The sequence below is a fragment of the Mus musculus genome, chromosome 5 (genome assembly GCF_000001635.26).
Source record: "Mus musculus strain C57BL/6J chromosome 5, GRCm38.p6 C57BL/6J".
Taxonomy (NCBI): domain Eukaryota; kingdom Metazoa; phylum Chordata; class Mammalia; order Rodentia; family Muridae; genus Mus; species Mus musculus.
This window is the reverse complement of record NC_000071.6, coordinates 35,921,467-35,943,588: the sequence shown is the minus strand read 5'-3', so window position 1 is coordinate 35,943,588 and position 22,122 is coordinate 35,921,467. Positions and strand designations below refer to the sequence as shown.

The window sequence follows — 22,122 nt, the reverse complement described above, 5'->3', positions numbered from 1 at the left end:
ATGCATGTACCTAGTCCCCTGGTGGTCGCCATCCTCCTACATGATAAAGGACCAGCTTTGTAGGCAGCCAGCACTCACTGGAGGGGATGTCCTCTAAAGCTGCCCCAGGGCCCATGCTGGCTCAGCCAAGGCTCTCCTGTCCTAAGAAGAGACCTGATATGCTGTGCTTGGCACCGGGTGACACTAAACATCCAGCCTGGAATCGGAGGCTGCTTCAGGGGGAGCCATTTGATTCACTGAGTGCTTGAAGGTATATGAGAAAGCAGGGATTCCCCCTTCCTCTGAGTGCCGGAAAACTGACTGCTCACGCCTTGGACTGGAGCTAAGTCTCTGTCTGTATCCAGGTCAGGCCTCCCTCCGGGGAGCTGCGAATAGGGAAGAGGGGAAAAGGCTAGTGTGTACTGAGGGGTTTGTGAACAGACACAGTCAAGCCAGCAAGGACATAGCCTGCAGACCTCAGGGTTTCATCTCTACAAGCACAACAGGAAGGTCCTTTGGGCAGATGAGGAGAAAAAAAAAAAAAAACTCAAGAAACTCAGCAAAAGTTTCTGGGAAAATATAAACAAGCGTCAGAAGAACTGGCCAGCAAGCTGGCCCAGCAGGTAGAAGGGCCTGGGAGGCATCTTGGTCTGCTTTCTGCTGTGCGATAATCACCATGGCCAAAAGCAACTCTGAGAGGTTGCTGATTCTATCCACAGCCTACAGTTCACCAGGAAGAAAAGGCGGGGCGGGAGCCTGGGGGCAGCAGCTAACACAACCCCCCCCCCCCCTGCAAAGGCCCCGGAGGAAGGTGGCTTGCAGGCTTGCTCAGCCTGCTTTATCCTTCTCAGGTCCTCCTACCCAGGAGTGGCACCGGTGTACGGTGTAGGCTGAGATCATCCACTTCCATCATCAGTCAAGGAGGCCTGCCTACAAGCTGATCTTCAAGTTAACAACAACAACAAAACCCTAACCAGGCCACTGTGCAAGTCCGACTGCCTGAGTGTGATCCCCGGATCCCCAGAGGAGAGACCTTGTCCTCTGACTTCCCCCATGCATGCTGTGGTACCTCTGCCACACTCACACACAAAAATAATAATAAATAGAAATTAATGTTTTAGCCGGGCTAGCACTCGGGAGGCAGATGTAGGCGGATTTCTGAGTTCAAGGCCAGCTGGGTCTACAAAGTGAGTTCCAGGACAGCCAGGGCTATACAGAGAAACCCTGTCTCAAAAAAAAAACAAAAAAAAAGGAAGAAATTAATGTTTAAAAAAAACAAGAATGCTCAGATGTGCTGCCACACACAGCAGCACAGCCTGGAGCTGCTGACTTTAAAAAAACCCTAGTCAGCACCACTAAGTGAAAGAACACTGCGGCCCCAACCTCTGTCTAGATTTCTTGAGTGTCTCTGCTAAAGCTGACTGCTTACCAAAAGTGTTAGCACAAAGTTGCCTTTCCTACCTATATCTGCATAGCTTACATTTTTAATACTACCACTTTTAAAAAAAAAAATTGTTTTTTGATAGTGTGAGCGCATGCGCATATGTGCACACATGCACACCTGTATGTGTTATAAATGTCAGTGCCTGCAGAGAGAACAGGACATCGGACCCTGAGCTAGAGTTACAGGTGGATGAGCCCCTCGGTATCATCATTGTGATGTTAAGCAGAGAAGGGCTGTGGGAGTAGGGAGGGGGCTACAGAGTCCATATCACCACATCCAGACCTCCTGCTTCCTAAGGAGAGGCATACCTCCCCACCCCCATCTTACACAACACCATTACACCCAAACACTTCTCAGAGCTGGAGCTCTCCCTCCCCCACCATCCCCCTGTCTATGACATGACCTCACACATCACAGAAGTCTTTGCATAAGAAACACTGGAGAAGCCCCCAAACTGACTATAGCTGAGAAACCACGTTCTGACTCCAATTCTACACATCCAGGGATGCATCCATATTGCTTTCCTGGCTCAAAAAAAAAAATCAATGTATTTATAGAATAACAGACAACAATTATCCAATCTGAAATAAGAAAATCAGAGTTCTGGGGAGATCTGCCCCACACCAGCAGCAGGGATGCTTGGCAGCACAGAGAAACATGTCAAAGTCTGAGTTTCCCCGGCCAAGGGGATTAGAGTCCAGGAATTTTCTCCCATGGGCTATAAAACTGAAGATAGATCAATAGATTGATAGATTGGTAGATCAGTAGATAGATAGATAGATAGATAGATAGATAGATAGATAGATAGATAGATAGATTGCATCCTAACACCAAGAATTCTAGTCTTGACAGACAGTCCTTAGACAGAGTTCACCAGTCCGCCCACTCTCTGATCTGCATGCAACAGTGACTACCCAGCAAGACCCAGCACGCATTTTCTTATGCTTTCTCAGCCTTAACCTATGACAGTGCAGAAGCAGAGCCATTAGGAGGTAGCATCCGAGTAGAAAAGCAGAGGAGACTGAAGGCATGGGATCCAGGTGCATGCCTAAAATTCCACAGGTTGAATGCAAAGGAAAGATGCCACCAGACCACATGGAGATGGCATGCTGAGACGCTGGAAAGACAAGAGAGGTAGGGGATGGTAAGGTCACACAGAGAATCTATGTGTCCACACACAGAATCAGTAGCTCCAGGCCTGACTCTGACTGCCAAGGCCTAACTCTAACACATCATAACAACGCGTTCTCTAATCCCATCTGTCAGACAAAATAAGGGTGCCACGGGGATTCAGCAACCAACTGCACACTTAAGAATGGCTGAGAAAGCAGGGTGTGGTGACAACCTCAGGCAGGGGAAGGTGGATCTCTGTGAGTCAGGTTATAAGCTCTCAAAGCCCACACTCAGTGACACATTTCCTTTAGCAAGGATGTCCCCAACCAAGCCTCCCCAAACAGCACCCCCAACTGGAGACATTGTCTTCAAATATCAGAGCTGTGGTGGTTTGAATAGGAATGGCCCTATAAGTCCATAGATTAGAATGCTTGGTCATTGAGTAGGTGTGACTCAAGGCAGACCCAATGGCTCTCACTCTCTTCTGCCAATCCATATTTAGAACTCTTTTTTTTTTTGCTGGTTTTTTGTTTGTTTGTTTGTTTGTTTTTCGAGACAGGGTTTCTCTTAGCTACCTCTCCAGCACCACGTCTGCCTGTGTGGCACCATGCGTCCTATTAGGACAAAAATGGTCTAAACCTCTGAACTGTAAGCCAGAGACTGGTAAGTTAAGACTTGCCAGGAAGGAGTGGGGTTGTCATGGTGGTGGTGTCTCTTTACGTCAGGAAAACATTAACCAGCTTGGGGGAACATTCTCATCCAAATAACAGACACCACCAGCCCACCCCACCCCACAGACAGGCACTGAGCCGGGGTTGTCGTGAAGAACTGAAGCAGAAGTCAGTCAACATCCGCACACGTGGGGAATCCACTTCCAGTGAAGTGCCCACTAGTCCAAACCTCTCAGCTCTCTCTACAAACCAAGTACAACTAGCTCAAGAGCTGTAGGCCTCAGTGAGAAACAAACCCAAGAGCTGTCCAGACAGCCCAGCTCTCCACAGAACTGGTTCTGTTACACCTATGTCTGCTTTGGTCTGTAGCCCCCCTGAGGGGGACGGCATGAGGGCCAAGCATGCTGCACACTGCCTGGTGCTCACAGAGCTTCCCACGTCCCCACCCCCACCTCACAACCCCCAATCCCTCAGGAACATTAGCACTAGCTGAGGAAGCATGGTCGGCGTGCACAAATCTCCAGTTCACACAGCCCACCCTGGCAGCAGGCATGTTCACTTGGGGGCAATTTGAGAAGAGTCGAACATTCCCTTGGTTTCTGAGAGCAGCATCTATGTCACAAAGCTAACCCTTGGCCGCCATTAGTAAGCAATGTAAAACAAAACAAAACAAAACAAAACAAAACAAAACAAAACAAAACAAAGAAGCTGGGTGTGGTGGCAGCACACACTTTTAATCCCAGCACTGGAGAGGCAGAGGCAGGCGGATTTCTGTGAGCTTAAGGCCAGCCTGGTCTATATTGTGAGCCTGTCTGAAAAGGAAGGAAGGAAGGAAGGGAGGGAGGGAGGGAGGGAGGGAGGGAGGGAGTGAGGGAGGGAGGAAGGAAGGAAGGAAGGAAGGAAGGAAGGAAGGAAGGAAGGAAAGAAGGAAGGAAGGACACATAAAGCCATCTTCAAATGCTTTAATTTTAATTTACTTGAAAAATGACAAGAGATATAACTTCAGAAAGCTGGTGTACTAGAACAACCAAAAGGAATAAACAGATAATTCTTATTTAAATGATCTTAAGCAGTAATGAGTTTCACTTCTGTTGCTGTGGTTAAACTATCCTGATAAAATAATAATCTAGAGAAGAAAGGGTTTCCATTTGGCTCAACTCCAGATTCCAGCCCATCACTGGGGAGAGTAGAGACTGCCTTCCTGCTCCTTCTTCAGCCCCAGCATGATCAACACACACAGATTCTTAGTCAAAATATCACTCCACTGGCCCCTGAACCAATTCCTGATCAAGTAATTGCTTGTCTCTGAAACACAGCTGGAATCTCCACTGTCCTAATTCTCCCACCGTCTAAGCCCTGGCAGGAATGACCCAGTAAGCTCAGAGCATCCAATGGCTTTCCAGCAGAAAATTCCAAAGCCTTCCAGGTTCTTCCCGAAAAGCAACATGGTCATTTTTATCACAGCAACAAGTATTTATAGCAACAGACAGAAGGCGGTATTCGATGCTATAAGCCACAAAAAGACAAAAACCAGAGCACAGAATCAGTTTGCAAACATGGAAAATAATTGTAGCTGTTATAAGTCACAGACGCTGTGCTGTGATTTTTGTTCTTTTTTTTTTTTTCCCATCAGTGAGCAGGACACATAAGCCAGAGAAACCCTTCCCCCACTAAATCAGCCGTTGTGTTTATCACCACAACCGAAAGCAAACTAGGACTGATGCCATGTTTTTTTTTTTCATGACAGGCTCACAGTTCCCACCCATCAGCCTGCCCAGCACTGCCCCCTCCTCTGGGCATGACCCACCCAAATCCTAGGATTTGGATCTACCACTCACGTGGTTCTGGGTACATCTGGCTCACTCTTGGGTTTGTGCCTTCATTTGGGGGTCCCTCTGCCCAGTGTGGTCTCCTTCCCAATCCATCCTTACAAGAAGCAAACTCGCCATAAAGTCAGCCTTCAAAATCAATGGCCAAAAGCCAGGCCAAAGGCAAACTGACCCGAATTTACAGACTCACCAGCTCACTTGACAAACTCAGTCTTCACTAAAAACCCTGAGAAAGACAGGCATGACAGAGTACATCTGTGATCCCAGAACTGGGGGGGAAGAGGCAGGAGGATTACAAATTCCAGTCCAGCCTGGCATATACAATTAATTCCAAGTCAACCTAGACTACATACAGAGAGACCTATCTCCCCACTACCCTCAAAAAGCCCTCATGAAAATGTAGTAGAGTAGCTTGGCCAATTGTTGAACTGTCATATGTTGCCAGTTATCCTCCAGTCCCTCTGCAAAATGACCAGATTGGTGGCCGCACAATGTTATATGCTCATAGCCCGCAGGCTCTTCTCTAAGTATTGACTAACTTGTCATTGGGTGAACTAGATAGGAAGGAAAGTCCACAGAAATGCAATGGGACAAAGTGAGGACTCTTATTCTGAAACTGGCATCCAAAAGGGCACCTCTGTCCCTCCAGGTGGCCCTGCAGGATGTACACAGGAGGAAAGACCAGCTGGAGGCTGGAGCCACATAATCCCTACAACCTCCACCCCCACCCCCGCTTCTAGGTATCCATTCCTCCCCCTGAATCCTGAGACACTCCCAAGATACAGCATGTTGATGATGGAATAGAAGGTACCAAATAAATGTTGGTCTGCCACAAAATACCATGGGTTCAAGACTAGTCTAGAGTAATCCATTTAAACCAGGAAATAATGGATGATTTCCATCCAGTCCATATTTTGGAAAATCAATTTTCCAGTAGAAAGTACTAATGTTGCTGAATGAAATACTTTTGGAATATGATTTCATGTAGCTAAGAAAAGCAAGTGATATAATAATAATAATAATAATAATAATAATAATAATAATAATAAACAGTTTCTACAACCAGAAAAGAAAAGAAACCAATGATTAAAAATAAATTTATGGCTGGGCAGTGGTGGCGCACGCCTTTAATCCCAGCACTTGGGAGGCAGAGGCAGGCAGATTTCTGAGTTCGAGGCCAGCCTGGTCTACAAAGTGAGTTCCAGGACAGCCAGGGTTATACAGAGAAACCCTGTTTCCAAAACAAAAACAAAAACAAAAAACAAAGCCAAAACAAACAAACAAACAAACAAACAAATAACTGTAATCTGGTACTACCATAAATTATAATATAGCTGTATTTTCTGACGGTCTTAGATGACCCCTGTGAAAGGGTCGTTTGACACTCCCCAGGAGTCTTGACCTACAGGCTGAGAACCTCGGCTATAAAGTGTTCAACGGTTTTTAAAAGCCACACCATGAGGATTACATAAAATAACAGCTGTCCCCCCCTACGCCCCCCATCTGTGGCTATCACATTCTACAGTCTTCGTTGTCTCTAGTCAATCAAAAGCATTATGTGGAAAGTTCTATAAATAAGCACCAAGCTTGAAATCCCTTTTACTACAACGCACTGTTATAATTATGGCTTTATTATTAGTACTCGTTACTGCCGCTAACATCTCCCTCTGCGCAATCGCAGACTGAGCCTTTTCAATGTCTGTCCCAACAGAACAAAGTAAAGTCTGAGAACGGTGCAGTGCTCTGCAAGAGGCACCATGGACGAGGGGGCCACAGCACGAGAACACACAGGGCTGCGGAGACAGATGGGGCATAACCCTGCCTCTTCCGGTTCAGACCCCAACCTGACAAAGCAAATGAGGAAAGAGTAGCCGAGGGATGGTTTTACCCTCATCTGAGTGAAAGCCAGTTCTCCTGGTAGAGCAAGCTGCACGCTATGAAGATACAGGAAGAGCTGAAGGGGGTTAGCAATGGCATTCGGGGCATCTCCAGTTGAAAAAGACAGCAAAAAGAGACCCCTGAGCCCACTTGAAATACATCAACTCAACTGAAACGTACATTTCTGTAATGTGCACATTCTTTCTCTCTTGAGAGAGAAAAAAATCCACCCTTGAACACAGCAATGAATATCAGAGGTCACAAGCAAGTAGAGTCCTCAGACTCCTTGGACAAGACTCTGACCGCGGACTCCCCGTCACCTGTCCTAACAGATTTCCAAGAACCTGCATTTCCAGGACTCTACAGAGAAACTTGAGCTCCTTCTGTTTTCAGCAGCTTCGGGACCCTAGGAGCACACTCCAGGGAGCACGTCAGGCAGAGAGAAGCCTTTCACCCCTGCCTTCCATCACAGGTCTGACAGGAACGTGAGTAGCCCAGACCTCCGGTTAGCAGTGAGGGGTAGTGGGTGGATGCCAACTCACCAGCCATGGCTGAGGGATCTCCGGCAGAGGCATCTGGGGTGGTGCCGGCAGGTTGTTGGCCTCTGCCTTCTGAGCATGGTCCTTCACTTCAAAGCCTGTAGGGAATTAAGCAAAACCACAGATCTGGGTGAGGAGGAGACCAGGAGTGGCCTTTCCTGAGCCCTCTGGAGAATGGCGCAAATATTTATCCTCTCTGATCCTTTACAGCAATCCCGCAAATGGGGGGTGGGGGTGGGGGGTGGTGGGAGGGGGCATCATGGTTCTCTGCTTAACTGTGAAAAGTCTACCTGAGACCAGACCAGACAGCAAGGAGGGAGAAGACTGAAGAAAGAATTCATGGATGGGATAGTGTCAGAGGATGCATGGGAAGAGAACAAATCAAGTTTAGAAACAGGTGGGGTAATGAGAATTTGGAACCCTGGGAATCTGGACCAAGGACCTGTGGGACTCACCCTTGGATGACTGCAGGCGCAGCAGGATGTTGGTGAGCACAGCCTTTTTCTCTCTGACAGTTGATGTGAGGTACTCGTGGTCCAGGAGCTCCAGAAAGAGGCGGAGTTCAACTATTAACTCTTCCATTGCTGGAAAGAAAGGAGAGAGGAAGAAGGAGACCGATCGTCAGTCAGGCTGAGGGTTTGCAGATGACAGAACAGGACTGTGAGCTTCCCTTCAGTGGCTCACGTTCAGTCCGATCACACGATGACATATTGTACATTTGAACACAAGAAGCCAGAATGCTAAGTCAGGCCCTCTGCACGCTCATGATCTTCCTAACACATGTATGGCTCCTTCATCCTTACTTCCAGGCAGCAAAGCTCAACGGGAGAAGAGTTAGAGCCAAAGCCAACAGATGGAGGGGCCTCAAAGTAGATAGCATTCCATGTCAGTGGGTGACACTGAATCTCAGTGTCCACAAAGAGATCCGAGATTAAAACATCAGTTTTCTTTTTTCTTTTTTTTTTTTTGTTAACAAATTTCTTTTTTTTTAAAGATTTATTTATTTATTTATTTATTTATTATATGTAAGTACACTGTAGCTGTCTTCAGACACTCCAAAAGAGGGAGTCAGATCTCGTTACAGATGGTTGTGAGCCACCATGTGGTTGCTGGGATTTGAACTTGGAACCTTCGGAAGAGCAGTCAGGTGCTCTTACCCACTGAGCCATCTCACCAGCCCAAAACATCAGTTTTTAAATAACCACCAGCACACAGATTCCAAGGCTCATCCCCAACCTGCTCTTTGAGCTGCACCCAACACCAGGATGACAGGGGTACTATACACACCCCAGTAAGGATAACGGGGTGTCAGGACAGCCAAGATTCCAGTTCAGGTGGTGACCTCCCTCATGTCTTTCCTGCTCAAATGATGGCACACACTGACAGTTTGTACGAGTCTGGAATGCAGGGTTATATCAACAACTCTAACTGATGGTGTGAGCTGCAGGGCAGTCTAAACCCTTTGCAGTGTTGGCAGGTCCACAGTAGTTTCATAGCAGTGAGACCCTATCTTCCCACTGCTTTGATGATGGAGCAAATAAACACAAGAGCAAAACTGCATGCATGAACACACCAAGCCTTGGCACCCAGGCTCAAGCACTGGCACCAAGCTTCAAGTACTGGCACCTAGCCTCAAGCACTGGCACAAAGCTTCAAGTAGTAGCACCTAGCCTCAAGCACTGGCACCAAGCTTCAAGTACTGGCACCTAGCGTTATTAAAGGCATGGTGTTCCCCACATCTGAGAGCCACTCTTCCTCAAGAGTGCCCTTGATACCTCCCTGACATTACTCAGGTAGCAAAACCATTGCCCTTATCAAGTCTCGACACTTCAGACTGGCCCTTTCCTCTGCTGGAGCTCTGGAAGCCCTTCTGCAGAGAGCAGCATGCTAGTCCAGGGAAGGAGCCACAGAGCCTGGAGCCATCTGTGTCACCTGACTTGAATGAACAAGTACAGCTACAACTATTCATTCATGCTTTCTTTTTTTCTCAGCCACAAGCCAGAGCATCCTGTGTGCTGGACATGGCATAGAGCTACACCCCAAAACTAACTATATTCATCACTTCTAAGGAAAGAGCTCAAAGGTTTTTTTTGGGGGGTGGTTAATGATCTTTTTGAGGTTCCATTGAGTATTCTGGAGTCTGAGTCAGTCAGTGGGAGCCCAACAGTCCCCAAAACTATGCTTTCTAACAAGGTCAAGAGTGCCTCTCAGAAACATCACTTTTGGGTACAACAAATGTCACCTAGCCACAGTGAACGATCCGTACAGCTCAGGTACTATACAGCAAGTGTGAGCAACAGACCCCCTGAAATGCCAAAGGACCTGACATCATCTCCTGTGTGCCAGAGCCAGACAGCACCAGAAACAGCAATGCTGCTTACAGTGCAAAGAAAGTGGTCACCATTTTTCTATAGAGGCCATTAAAACTCCCTTCTTCCTAGCTACTTATCCAAGTGAGGGCACTTGGTCCTTACATAGATAAGAATGAATGTAGACGAGAACACAGTTGTCTTCCTGCCGTCAAACATGCCAGCAAAAGTAGCCAGCAATGTCTCTTTCTACTTGCCTTGTTTTGGTAAATGAAGATATTTTTCATAAACTATCTAATACGCATTAATATGTAATGTTGACTGTTGTTTCCTAAGTTTAACAAACGCCATTAGACTGCTAGCTCTGCATCAGTGACATGGCCTAGTGGCAAAGCCTCATCAGCTGGTGAGAACAACAATCCACACAGAAAGCCCTGGAATATCACCGCAGGAATGACATAGGACATTAACTGACAGCAACTTACAGAAAAGGCAAACTGTGCCCACCCAACCACGTCACTGTGAGGGCGGCTGGCTTGCTTAGCTCACAGAAAGTACTCGGTGTGTCTGCGTTATCTATAAGACGCCAGGGCGTGGGGAACACAGTACTTTAGAGGGACAACAGTCAGCTCTCACGATGAAGGGAGACTGGGCTGGAACAGTCAGGGGGCACGGATGAAGCAAGAGTCCCACTGTGACCTAGAGAAGCTACCTGTGTATGGACAGTGGGAGGGGAAAGTAATTGAGGTGACTCCGGATCAAACCCTGAGAAGGGCCCTCTCAGAACACAGACGCTAAACACCTGCACCGCTGCAGCCTCGAGGCCGGCCTGGCTCCCTGGGAGAGGCAATGGCTCTGGAAAGATGGGGGAATGGGAATGGCCCTGCTTGCTGGGGCCACCCTGCTTCCATCCTGAGGCAGGCACTGCCTCACCTTCTAGATGTGGTAACAGAGGTCCTGGGCAAAGCCACTGACAGAAATCAAAGCCTAACCAGGAGTCACAGCAGGCAGGCTGGGGAGGAACCCTTCCAACTCTCCTCTCATATTTGACACTGCAGTCTGCTCTCCATATAAGAAGCGTCAACTCCTCTGAGACAGCATTCAAAGGACCCCCTCACCACAGCACAGAGGGGCTAGCCGAGCACCACAGTCTAATCCTGCCAGGCTAAGCTTCCAGCTGAGCTCTGCTCCTGCTTGCTTTCTGCCGTTGTGATAAACACCATGACCATAAGCAACTCAGGGAGGAAAGACAGGGTTTACTTCATCTTCTGCCTCCCAGTCCATCACCAAGGGAAGCCAAGGCAAGACCTGAAGACTAAGGAGGAACCCTGCTTACCTGCTCGCTCTCTTTGGCTTACCCAACTACCTTTCTTAAGGTTCACTGGCCTAGGAATGGCACCTCCCACAGTGGGTTGTCCCCCCTGCCCCCGCCCCGCCCCAATTAGCAATTAAGGAAAAGCCCTATAGACATGGTCAAGGGTCAATCTGATCTGGACAACTAATTCTTCAGTTGAGGATGTTTCCCTTCCAGGACTAAAAGCGTGGCTCAAGGCCGCAGTTCACTCTCCCTGCTGGACCCTGGTCCGAGGACTGCACACACACTAACTTGTGGCCTCCTAACACATGAACATTTTTCCATGCTCTTTTCTCATTGGTCCCTCGTGATCTTATCATCTCCAAAACAAGTGACAGAAATGGGATTATGAACAGTAGGTGCCTAGCCTGTGGCAGCAGGCTGAGGAAGAAATCTTTGTACAGGGAGCCCCTCCTTTGTCAGCCCTGGCATCCAGCACCCCACGCTGGATGAAATGCCAGTCACTGAACACAGACTGGGGCCAAGGTTGCAAGAATTGCTAATAACCTCCCCACAAAAAATTCCCCCGAATACTCTCATTCCATCCTACTTGACACTGTACCAAGAGGAAGTCTGTCTCTCCCACCAGGCAGGAGCCGATCTGCAGTCAGGAACCACAGTGAGCGTCTCTGAAGGAATATCTAGCACAATGCCAGCAGGCACCTGCTCTGGGTGGTAAACCAATGAACTCACTAGGGAATGTCTGCTTTCCTTAACAGGCAGGATCCTTGAGATGTGTCTTAAAAAGAAAATTCCAGAGATTTAAAAAAAAAATGTTGTCCCTGAATAGCAATTGCGTCTTCTGTGACATCTTTAGAACAGAAGAAAAGTGAGGCAGAAGACCAGGGCCCCTTGGGCAGCTACCACATCTGACAGGGCCTTGTTTGCTTGGAGCTCATTCTTGGGCAAATACTGAAGGGATCCGGCACTCCAGCTGTAAGGAAGTGAAGCAGCTACCACCCGAGTAAGTCCATGCATATTTTCCCTTATAGGGTTACAGTTCAGGCTCCTCCAGCGAATTCTTCCAAACATCTCCCCCCTGGCCTCGGCAGATAATCCAAGGAGGCAGCTGAAAGGTTGGTCACTGAGTTCCCAGAAGTAGCAGCCAAAGTTTGAGGCTGCTGGGTCTTTAAGTTTCCCTTGGCAGGGCAGCATCTGATGGTCTTAATAACTGGACAGCCATCATCTGGGAGGCTGGGTGACTGTAGACATGACTATTTAACCTGTGACGTCTGAATCATTAAGTCCCAGAAGAAGACCCAGAGGCTGTACATAAGATCCTCAGCACAGACATTGATGGGAGCCTAACCTGAATCTCTTCTTAGCAAGCTCCTGTGTCAACAGAACCAGTGGCGATTTGCTGGGCTACAGGAAGATGCTGCGAGAATCTTGGGAATATTCATCCATGCCAGGAAGAAAGTCTTTAAGAGCATGGGAATGGGGGCTGGTGAGATGGCTCAGTGGTTAAGAGCACTGACTGCTCTTCTGGAGGTCATGAGTTCAAATCCCAGCAACCACATGGTGGCTCACAATCATCCTCATTGAGAAAAAAAAAAAAAAAAAAAAAAAAAAAAAACCTATGGGCTGGAGTGAGCGGGACTGGAGCCAAAGGGAAGGGGGAAGGGGGAGGTGGGAAAGAGCATGGGAATGGTTCTGAGCATCCTTGCTAACTGAGTTAGAGGCAGGTTAGGAGGAGTTCCTGAGGACAGGTATAAGAATCCCCAGAAACAATCATTTCCAGAACCTATGATGATCCTTGAAGTTAGACTCATTCAAGGAAGCCCCAAGTGAGGACACCCTTCCATTGGTTTGTAGGATGCTAAGGCAGGCAGGATCTGGATGTGATTTTTGCTGTCAGAGTGCGAGTCATCAACAGCATCACAGGGCAGGAGTTCCAGGTTCACATGAAGAGCTCGCTGAAAGGAAGCTCATAGGTCACTTAGAAAGTAGAGTTCAGACATGACATGGGAAGCATGGTATCCCCGCCCCCACCTACATCAGTCCAGTTTAATTCAACTCAATTTGATTAACTAGTTGTCTGGCACTATGTTCAAAAGAAATGTATTCAAAATTTAAAGAAGGGTAATATTCAATGCTGGACATCCTTGCTCCCATATTCCAGAGCCATGAACAACACAAGGACCCATAGCACCAAGAACAGATGTGGGAAACGTTTTTTTTTTGTTTGTTTGTTTGTTTGGTTGGTTGGTTGGTTTGGTTTTTTATTTTGGGGGGGTGTTGTTGTTGCTTAAAGAAAAAGTGGTCTTGATTTCTCTCCATTCTGAAAAGATAATTCCAGAATGAGCACCAAGGCAGAGCCGGGATGGTGAAAGCCAGATGAGGGGAAGAGACGATTATTAACCTACAGGCAGAGGGAGGCGCTATGCTGCTTTTCCCCTACTTTCACGTGGGCGGATGTTTGCATGTATGTGGGCACACACGTGTGGGGATGTGTGCATGTGTGAGTTTATGTGCACGTGGAGATTGGTGTCCAGTCTCCTCCTTGATCGATCTCCACCTTATTCATTTGATTCATTCAATCAAACCCAGATCTCACCTATTTAGCTAATACCACTAGCAATTTAGTCCGGAACCCGTTCTCCACCTTCCCAGGCTGGAATTAAAGGTGGCTGCCTCATCTACCTGGCCTTTTCATCGGCTCTGGGGATCCTAACTCAGGACCTCACATCTGTAGGGCAAGTGCTTTAATCACTGAAGCATCTCCACAGCCCTGGGAAGAACACATTTATCCTTCATTCATTGTAAGAAAATGTGAACATTACATAACCAGAAACTCATTGTGGAAATATCTGGGTACCACGAAGGGCAGAGTGGACAGTGACAAGAAAATAAATACAATGCCATCATCTTACTCAAATGAAGAAATAAGCAAACAGTACACACACACCAGAATCTTGACAACTATGAAACAGCCAGTGGGCCAGAGTATGGATCAGTGCTAGAAGGCTTGTCTCAAATGCTCCAGGCACTAGGATTAATAGCCAGCACCACAAAAACCAACGCAAACGTCATCTAGCCAACACTCTGTGTCAGCTCTCCAAGAGCACTTTTACTGTAATAACTTAAGGTAAGTGAATCACATTTGAAAAAAGGCCATCTCCATAGTGTTGCAAACTCTTCAGATGAAAAAGCAAACCAACGGAAACAGAAAGTGGATGGCAGTCACCTGCAGGCACCACTGCTGAGGGTGCCAAGCTATTCTACTTCAAGGGGCATGGCTCCCAGTTCCATACTTACTGGGGATAGCAGCTTGTACATACCTTGGCAACTCCCCAGTTTCCCTGGCTTTTCAGATACAGAGTGAGCGCTTTGTATCATCTCTGGCTAATGGGGTTATAGTTGGATTCATTGTTACACTATTTGTTTCCATGCAAATAAAAAAAGTTATTAGCCAGGCGGTGGTGGCACAGGCCTATAATCCCAGCACTTGGGAGGCAGAGGCAGGCAGATTTCTGGGTTTCAGGTCAGCCTGGTCTACAGAGTGAGTTCCAGGACAGCTAGGGCTACACAGAGAAACCCTGTCTCGAAAAAAAAAAAAAAGTTATTAATTTCAGGAAAACTGTGCTTCAATGGATAAACTTTGAATTTCCAAAATCTAAGTTACAATCTTCAGGATCAAGTTGCTTACCATAAAGGGTTTACATTATGGGTCACCTAAATGCACCAAGAACTTCACATCAAATCCCCCAGACCAGCCACGTATCCCTGGCAGCCTCAGTCCTACATCTAAGTGAGGTCAGGTCCCATCTGACCTGGCCTGGTCACGAGCCAGAGGGTCCTGAGCCCCATCTTTCCAACATCAGCAAAGAAAGAGCACAAGGGTCGGAGAGTGGGTCTGGGCAAGATGGGGAGGGCATCAGTGACAACCTCCGGAGGCAGAGTCCCTGAAAGACTGCCTAGAGGCAACAGGCAATATGGACCACAGCATGTCAGGGAATCCAGAGATCCTCTAATGAGCCCTGTCAATCACAACAAAGCCTCCACAAACTCTCATATCTGAGCACATAAAATATAAACTTAGCAAAGACTAAAGAGGGAAGCATAAAACACCTAGGAGGAAACGTAATTTTAGCCTCAGATTTCCACGAACACTAAAAGTACCGATATATGTTTAAAAAACAGAACTCTTCAAAGAAATTATTTTTTAAAATGGGAGTACATAGAATAGATGTGTCTGACAAAGTTTTTCTGCCAGCACCCTCAACACCAAGAACATACAGAGGCAAACAACCCAGCAATGAACAGGCCAAGGAGCTATGGCAGTTGACCATAAAGAATCATAAAATGTCACCAAATGAATAGGAAGACTCTGCAGTCACTCATGCAGATGCACAAACCAAACCATCATGGCATTCACCAGCTGACTAAGGTTTAAACAATAGAAACACATTGCCTCAGTGGGAGGGGATGTGGGACCTTATCCCACCCCTAATCCTCAAAGGACAGTGTGACAGCATCCTAAAGTTTAAAGATGCCCTCACCATGGGCCCAGAAACCCATGCCCACAGATTTACATAAGACACACTACTGTAGACAGCCACACAGAACTGCCAAAGCCCAAGCTCAAACTAAAGGACCATTAACAATGCCAGGGGTAAATACATTACATTGTGTTCGGTTCAGAGTAATCCCCAGCAATAAAAAGAAATAAAGTATGCACACATAAACCCAGGTAAATCTCTCAAAAGAGCTACATAAAGGGAACGCCCATCTATAAAGCAGATGAAATCCCAGGGCCAGCAGTGGCACCTGGTCACAAAGCCAATCAGGGCTATCCCAAATCAGGATGTGAGAGTCTGGGCCTCTGACTCCAGGGCTAGGGAGGAGCTCTAAAGTCAGAGACTGGGGCTCTGTGAGCCACAGTAGCAGAGATCTGGAGAAACGCAACAGGTTAAGGTGAACAAGTTAAGTAGGAAACACTATTTTATCTGGTAATATGAGAGCTGCATAAATAAGCGTTTAAGAAAAGACTACTGGTTGGCAGCAAATAAACGAATTAGGAGCAGGGGCGGGGAGCTTCCTTGGCTTCCCACAGGAGGAAGGCAGGCTCTACCTTCCTGCATCACCACCACCACCACCACCACTCAGGGCGTGCCATTTGCCACTCGAGACATGGGGTTCTTCCAAGCAGAGGGAGTGAGAAAGAACACATGCAAACACAAAGGAAAGCAAGGAACCAAATAAAACAATCGTGAGTGGACTTTCTCATCTTGGTGGTGAGAAAAAGTGAAGTTTAGAGAAACCAACAGCTCACACAGATTGAAAGAACAGGAGTCATCAGGCCAAACCAGTTCTGTCTTCATCCCCAGATCCTGATGAAATGCAGCTGGCCAGGTCAGGGAAGAGCGCACCAAGCACTGCCCACAGGGAGCACGTTCGGAGGGAGGAGTAACTGCCTAGCCTTGGGCATGGTGTAGGCTACAGAGGTCAGATGTTAGGGTATTACTTCCTTTGTGATCCTTTCAAATCCGGATGACTAGCATCTTTCACAGCGACAGGGCTTCCAAGTCTCGGGGACAACCAGGAGGTGTGTACAGTGCACCATGCTATCGTCGCAACCATGCAGACACTAATGCCCAGGGATAAAAGCATGTTCAACGGCACAAGGCTCAACAATGGCATAAAGAACTACTCACACTCTGTCTTCCTGCAGGGACATGGCAGATGGGCACAGTGGCCCTGGAACCACCTCTAAACATAGGAACAATGACGGCAAAAGCCACAAGGGAGAAATAAATGAACAATCGTGCATCCTGCCAGCCTGTGCCACAGCCCCTGTGTCTTGCCTGCCTGTGCCACAGCCCCTGTGCTAAACCCACACTACTGCCGGCGCCACCTGACTATGGAGAGAGACAGCAGGCTCCACGCAGGAGGAACCCTGGCTGGCAACTTCCACAGACCCTCAGCCATCTCCAAGGGGGACAACCAGACAGCTAGCTGGCCCCCAACCTGATCCTGTGACTCTTCACTACTTTATTAAATAAAAAGCCTGCCCCAATTAAGTTCTGAAAACTGTAACTTTGGAGATTGTTGAAATGGCTCCGTGAGTAAAGACATCTGTCACCAAGTTGAATGACCTAGGTTCCATCCCCAGGACCCAAACATAGAGGGAGAGAACTAACTCCTGCAAGTTGTGCTGACCTCCACATACGAGGTAGCATGCATGACACATGGATTTCCCTAACATCTCTGATGAGTCCATACTTCTTTGCGCCTCCTTGCACTATTCCATAATAGTCTGAGGCATGTTCATAAAGGACAACTCATACTCTGCATCCCTGTAGGGACATGGCAGATGGGCGCAATTTGCCCCAGCATCCTCTTTCTATGAGGAACCTAACATCCGATCGTGTTGGGAAGAAACCAGCTGCCTTCTAGACTCTGTGCAGGCTCAGTCACACTTCCACTGTAGGAAAGCCAGGGCAAAGGCATGGGCAGCCTGGCCCCTAAGAAGGCTAGAGCTGCCACAGGAGAGAAGGGGCCATCAGAGAGGGGCCACCTCCGTTTCCATTCCACACCCACCCAATAGAAAATCCCACCAGCCCCAGAACCATTGGGTCATTTGTAAACCAACAAACGAGCCTACACAACATCCAAGCTTCCCTGCGTCTGCTCTGTGCTCAGAGAAATAAGTAAAACTCCAAAAGGAAGTCCTGAAAGCCACGGCAAAGCACACTATTCTGACACCGTGGAAATACTGGGAAGGTAGCACAGACTCGGAAAGCAATACAGCCCTGGGGGCACTGGGAAGTCTGGATGGCGGTGAGAACAGCAGCTTTCTCAAAGAGCCTGCACCAGGCCTTTTACAGGAAGTCCATCCCTCGTAAATCGCAGAGCCTTCTCCTCACTGGCCCCTGCAATCCAGCTGTCCACAGAGCCCGCAGCTGGGCTTCTGTATCCCGGGCTCCTCTCATCCGGTCATCTGAAGACACTGAGGCCAGGGACTGTGTCATCAAGTCTCTTCTGTTAGCTAGAAGAAATAGCCTCAGGGCTCCCAACAGCAGGCCTGAGACAGCCTTAAAACTCCAAGGAGGAAGGGCCACGGCTCTCCAGGGAGTGGAGGCTGCAAGGCTGGCGTCTGTCTCTCCTCCTGGATCTCCTGGCAGATGGTTTTCTTTCCCCCTGAGCATGTGGGAACAGGAGGCGAGGCGGTGGGCACCTCAAGCTGAGTAACATATGCCAGGGTGTTAATGGAAGCAAATTAGAGGCAAGGCGTATCACACAGGCTGCGCTTCAGGGGCTGGAGCTGCCACACTCGCAGGATGGGCAAGAGCCAGGTTCCTCGGGGACATGAGACTCGGGGCCCTGGAAGTTCTGCTGACAGCAGTTTGGTAGCCTTGAGTGTGCTCTGTAAAGCCAGGGTGGCTAGAGGTTTGACTATGAATGTTCTATGCCCTATGTGGAGCGCTTGGCACAGTCTTTGACACAGATAAAGCTCTCAATAACTCCTGGCCACTGCCACTTTCATTATCAGTATAATCTACTACACAAAAGAAGTTTATCAAGGGTTCCTCTCCGACCCAAAGAATGGTTGGAAAACTTAGACCGATAACATGCAGCTTCACCCCTCCCTGGCGGGACAGCAGTCAGTGCTCACCAAGCCACCGCTATAGCTGCCTCCGTGGAACCCACAAGAGCCTCCCGTGTGCTTTTCAAGGGAGCTGTTCCTCCAAGCAAGTGCCTCTTTTGTTAACAGTAACGAACTGTATTGAGAGGGACGCCACTTCATAGGTGAGAAAACAGCTGTCAAGACGGTAAGGAAACTTCATAAAGTATTCAGGATCGGAGTGTGAGTGTGTGTGTGTGTGTGTGTGTGTGTGTGTAATATAAATACATATGCAAATACACACATGCACAGTTCAATCCCATCTACACAATAGTCCTTCCCAGATGTTTGACTCAGTTGAGACCCCCGCTCCAGATCCCATCTTATATTTCCCAGGGCCTTCTGTGGAGAACTCATAACCTCTGTGGAATGCTGGTGGCAATGACTAATCCCAGGTGCAAGACAAACTGGGCAGCCTCAGGCAGTGCTCAAGGATTATAGAAGTAAGCCCTCCATGGGATTAGGATCTTTAGGGAAAACAGGGTTTGCAAGTGAGATACTTCTGGATTACTCAGAGCAGGATGTGGACAGTGACAAAGCGGAGCTCAGGGCAGCCCTGGCTACTATCGCCACCATCATCCAACCCAGAAACAAACAGAAACAAACCTCCCTAGGCTCTCCTTCCAGATGCAGTCACCTCCCCTGGCTCCTCACCACTGCTCTAGATTAGCCCGCTATACCTGCCCCCTCAGGTCACTCTTAAAAACATCCTCTTCTCCTCCCACCTCTGCACTCTGGCTTCACACTCACACACCTAAAAAAATGCACACAAAGAGAAAGGGCCACATTTGGGGGACCCAGAATGAAAGGCAAACAGACTCCTTTGAGACTTTTCCACAGGTTTGAATTATTTTAGAATAAACAAAGAGGGGAACCCATCCGTCAGGCTCTCCCCATTAAGTATGTGATATGTATGTGTGTTTGTGTGTGTGTACACATACATATACACTTACACATATACATATATGAAATGCTAAGAAGCCTTTATCTGCTCTAGCTTGGGTAAGGTTCAAGGGTGGCCCCAGGGGTTCTTGTGTTGTGAGCTCTGTCTTCTGCATGGCTGAGAAAAGAGGTGATAGATAGGACCTTTATGAAGCAGAGCCCAGTGGAAGATATTTCTGGCTCCTCCCTGATCTTTCCCTGGCTTCCTGTCTCGTCCAAGTTATCCTCCATGTTCTCATGATGCCATTTGCTAGGAATTCAAGGTCACATGGTCACCAACCTTTAGCCACAATACTGTGAGCTAAGAAAACTCCATAAGGGATCCAGGATTGACAGTGTTGGCAATATAAGGACGGACGGACACACACACAAATGCTCTCACCACGTTTTAAGGATATATCCCCCTTCGTTGTCCCCCCACTCTCCGCTCAGTTTATCCCTCCCATAGTCTCAATTTCATGTCAATAAAATCCACATAAATGGAGACTTTTGAAGAAACATTCAGAGTACCTTGATGCTGGGATGGAGGGTGGAGCATGCTGAGAAGATATGGCCCTCCCTGACAGAGGAGGCATGAGTCAAGTTTTACACCTGGTGCTCCCACTCTTGCCCACACATGATTTCCACAGTGCAGATATGTGCCTTCCCTGGACCTGCAGATCTCTGAGGGTCAATCCAGGAAGGCTATACTAAACACAGGCTCCCGTGTGCTGCCTGATAACTACTGTCTGAGTGGGGAGTGACCTTCATCTGTCAACAATTCATCACAGAAAATGCACTATGGCAACCTGAAATGTTCCTGTTGGTAACAGGATGGGACCAGAAGTTGTCTTTCTCCAAGACGGGCAGATATCACAAAGGCCTTCATCCCGGAGCCCAAGACGTCATCTTTATCAATGGCCTGAGAACTCATGAGTCTCTGCTCCTTCTGCACCCCCAGAGAAGTATGTTGCAGCTTCTGCTTATCTGTCTAGAACCCCACAGGATCTAAGAGCAGAGAGCAGAAGGTAAGCTAAGGAGCAGGTAACTGGGCCTAGCATCCTGAGTACCAGGAAGGAGTGAGTAGTGGGGAGGGTGAGACAAGAAGTTCAACAGGTTTCAACCTACCTAAGACGCCAGCTGATTGATTGGTAGTGGCCATAGGAGAGGCTGGAATCTCAAAGGTAAACAAACGGCACAGGCATAGGCTTGGGAGAGCCAGGTTCCAGAGCTCATCATCACCTCCATGATTAATAATGAACATGGCAAAAAAAAACCCAGATATGTTTTCATCCTCAGTGGTTGGAATGATCTTCACACTCACACACCTCCCTTCGACCAGACAACAGCCACAGCCCCACGCATCTATTCGGCTGGGAGCTTAGCTGTGTCAACTAAAGTGGCACTGAAGAAATCCTGCAAGAATAACATTCTTAGTGATTCCAATTATCACTAAACCCTGAAAACCTGCGATCTGAGAGAAGCAGGCGATAACTCAGTCACGTGTCCAGAATGCACCCGTCCAGCCCACCACCACAGAAAATCGTTTATGGTCTTCTCCTGTCTAAACTGTCCATTCTTTTTCAGGGCCCGAAACTGAATGTCAAAATGGCCAAGGACACCAAAGAAAGACGGAATGTGCAGATGGGAGGGAAAGGGACCAGGCTGCGGAGGAGGGAGTGGTAAGGGCTGCAGTGCAGAGGCAGTCTCCACATGCGGAAGACAGCTGTCACCAACTGCCACTGGCCCCTTGACTTGACCCTATCCACACCAGCCTAACCGGCACTCAGTGTGCACCTCATACAAGTATGCATGCCTCACACAGATGCCTTCTGAAACAAGACCTTCAGCCAACAGGGCCCAGAGCCCAACCCCTAAGAACATCTAAAAACCCAGGAAAGCCAGGAGCTGTGGTCTCCGTCCCAGCTAATGCAAGGATCCACTGAAGCACAGGAGTGGACGGCAGGGGCGCAGGGCACAGCAGCCAGGAGAATCATGAGGCCCGGGCAGAGAAAAAGACTCTGCCAGGTAGCTTGGCTCAAAAGCCAAAACCACCAGCAGCGCCCCTGAGGAGTCTCGGCTCCCAGCTCTGCTATCATTGGTCAACCGCTTTGCCTGAGTGAAGCCTTGCTGCAGTCAGGCTCCATAGCTGGGAGTCCATCCCAGACCTTAGCAGTGCCCTCCCCCTTGATAGCGAAAGTATTCTCTTTATACCAAGAATAGTTTCTGAGAGGAATGCAGTTTGAGGCCCACTGCTGAGAAGAGTGCTGGAAGCCTGCTCACAAGCTACTGACTGACTAGGAAGGATGCATGTAGAGTGTGCCCAACAGGGTGCAAAGTAAAACTTGATAAAGCTAAGAGGCCTCTGCACCCCAACTTCTCCAAATTCCTGTTGATTCAAACTGGGGGTGTCATGTGTCTGTACTTTCCACCAGAATACTCTGGCTAGGTCATGGCT

General features: G+C 48.1%; 1 protein-coding gene across 4 annotated transcripts in view; it reads right to left on the bottom strand.

The window, feature by feature from the left end:
• Afap1 (actin filament associated protein 1) overlaps positions 1-22,122 on the bottom strand; it is a 110,605-nt gene that overhangs the window by 60,335 nt on the left and 28,148 nt on the right. For all 4 annotated transcript variants that reach the window (NM_027373.2, XM_030254799.1, XM_006504098.3 and 1 more), the window contains exons 2-3: positions 7,909-8,037; positions 7,457-7,551 (exon numbers count right to left, since the gene is read on the bottom strand). In NM_027373.2, the coding sequence (NP_081649.1) occupies positions 7,457-7,551; positions 7,909-8,035 (222 nt within the window). In that variant the 5' untranslated portion in view covers positions 8,036-8,037. The remainder of the gene's footprint in view (positions 1-7,456; positions 7,552-7,908; positions 8,038-22,122) is intronic.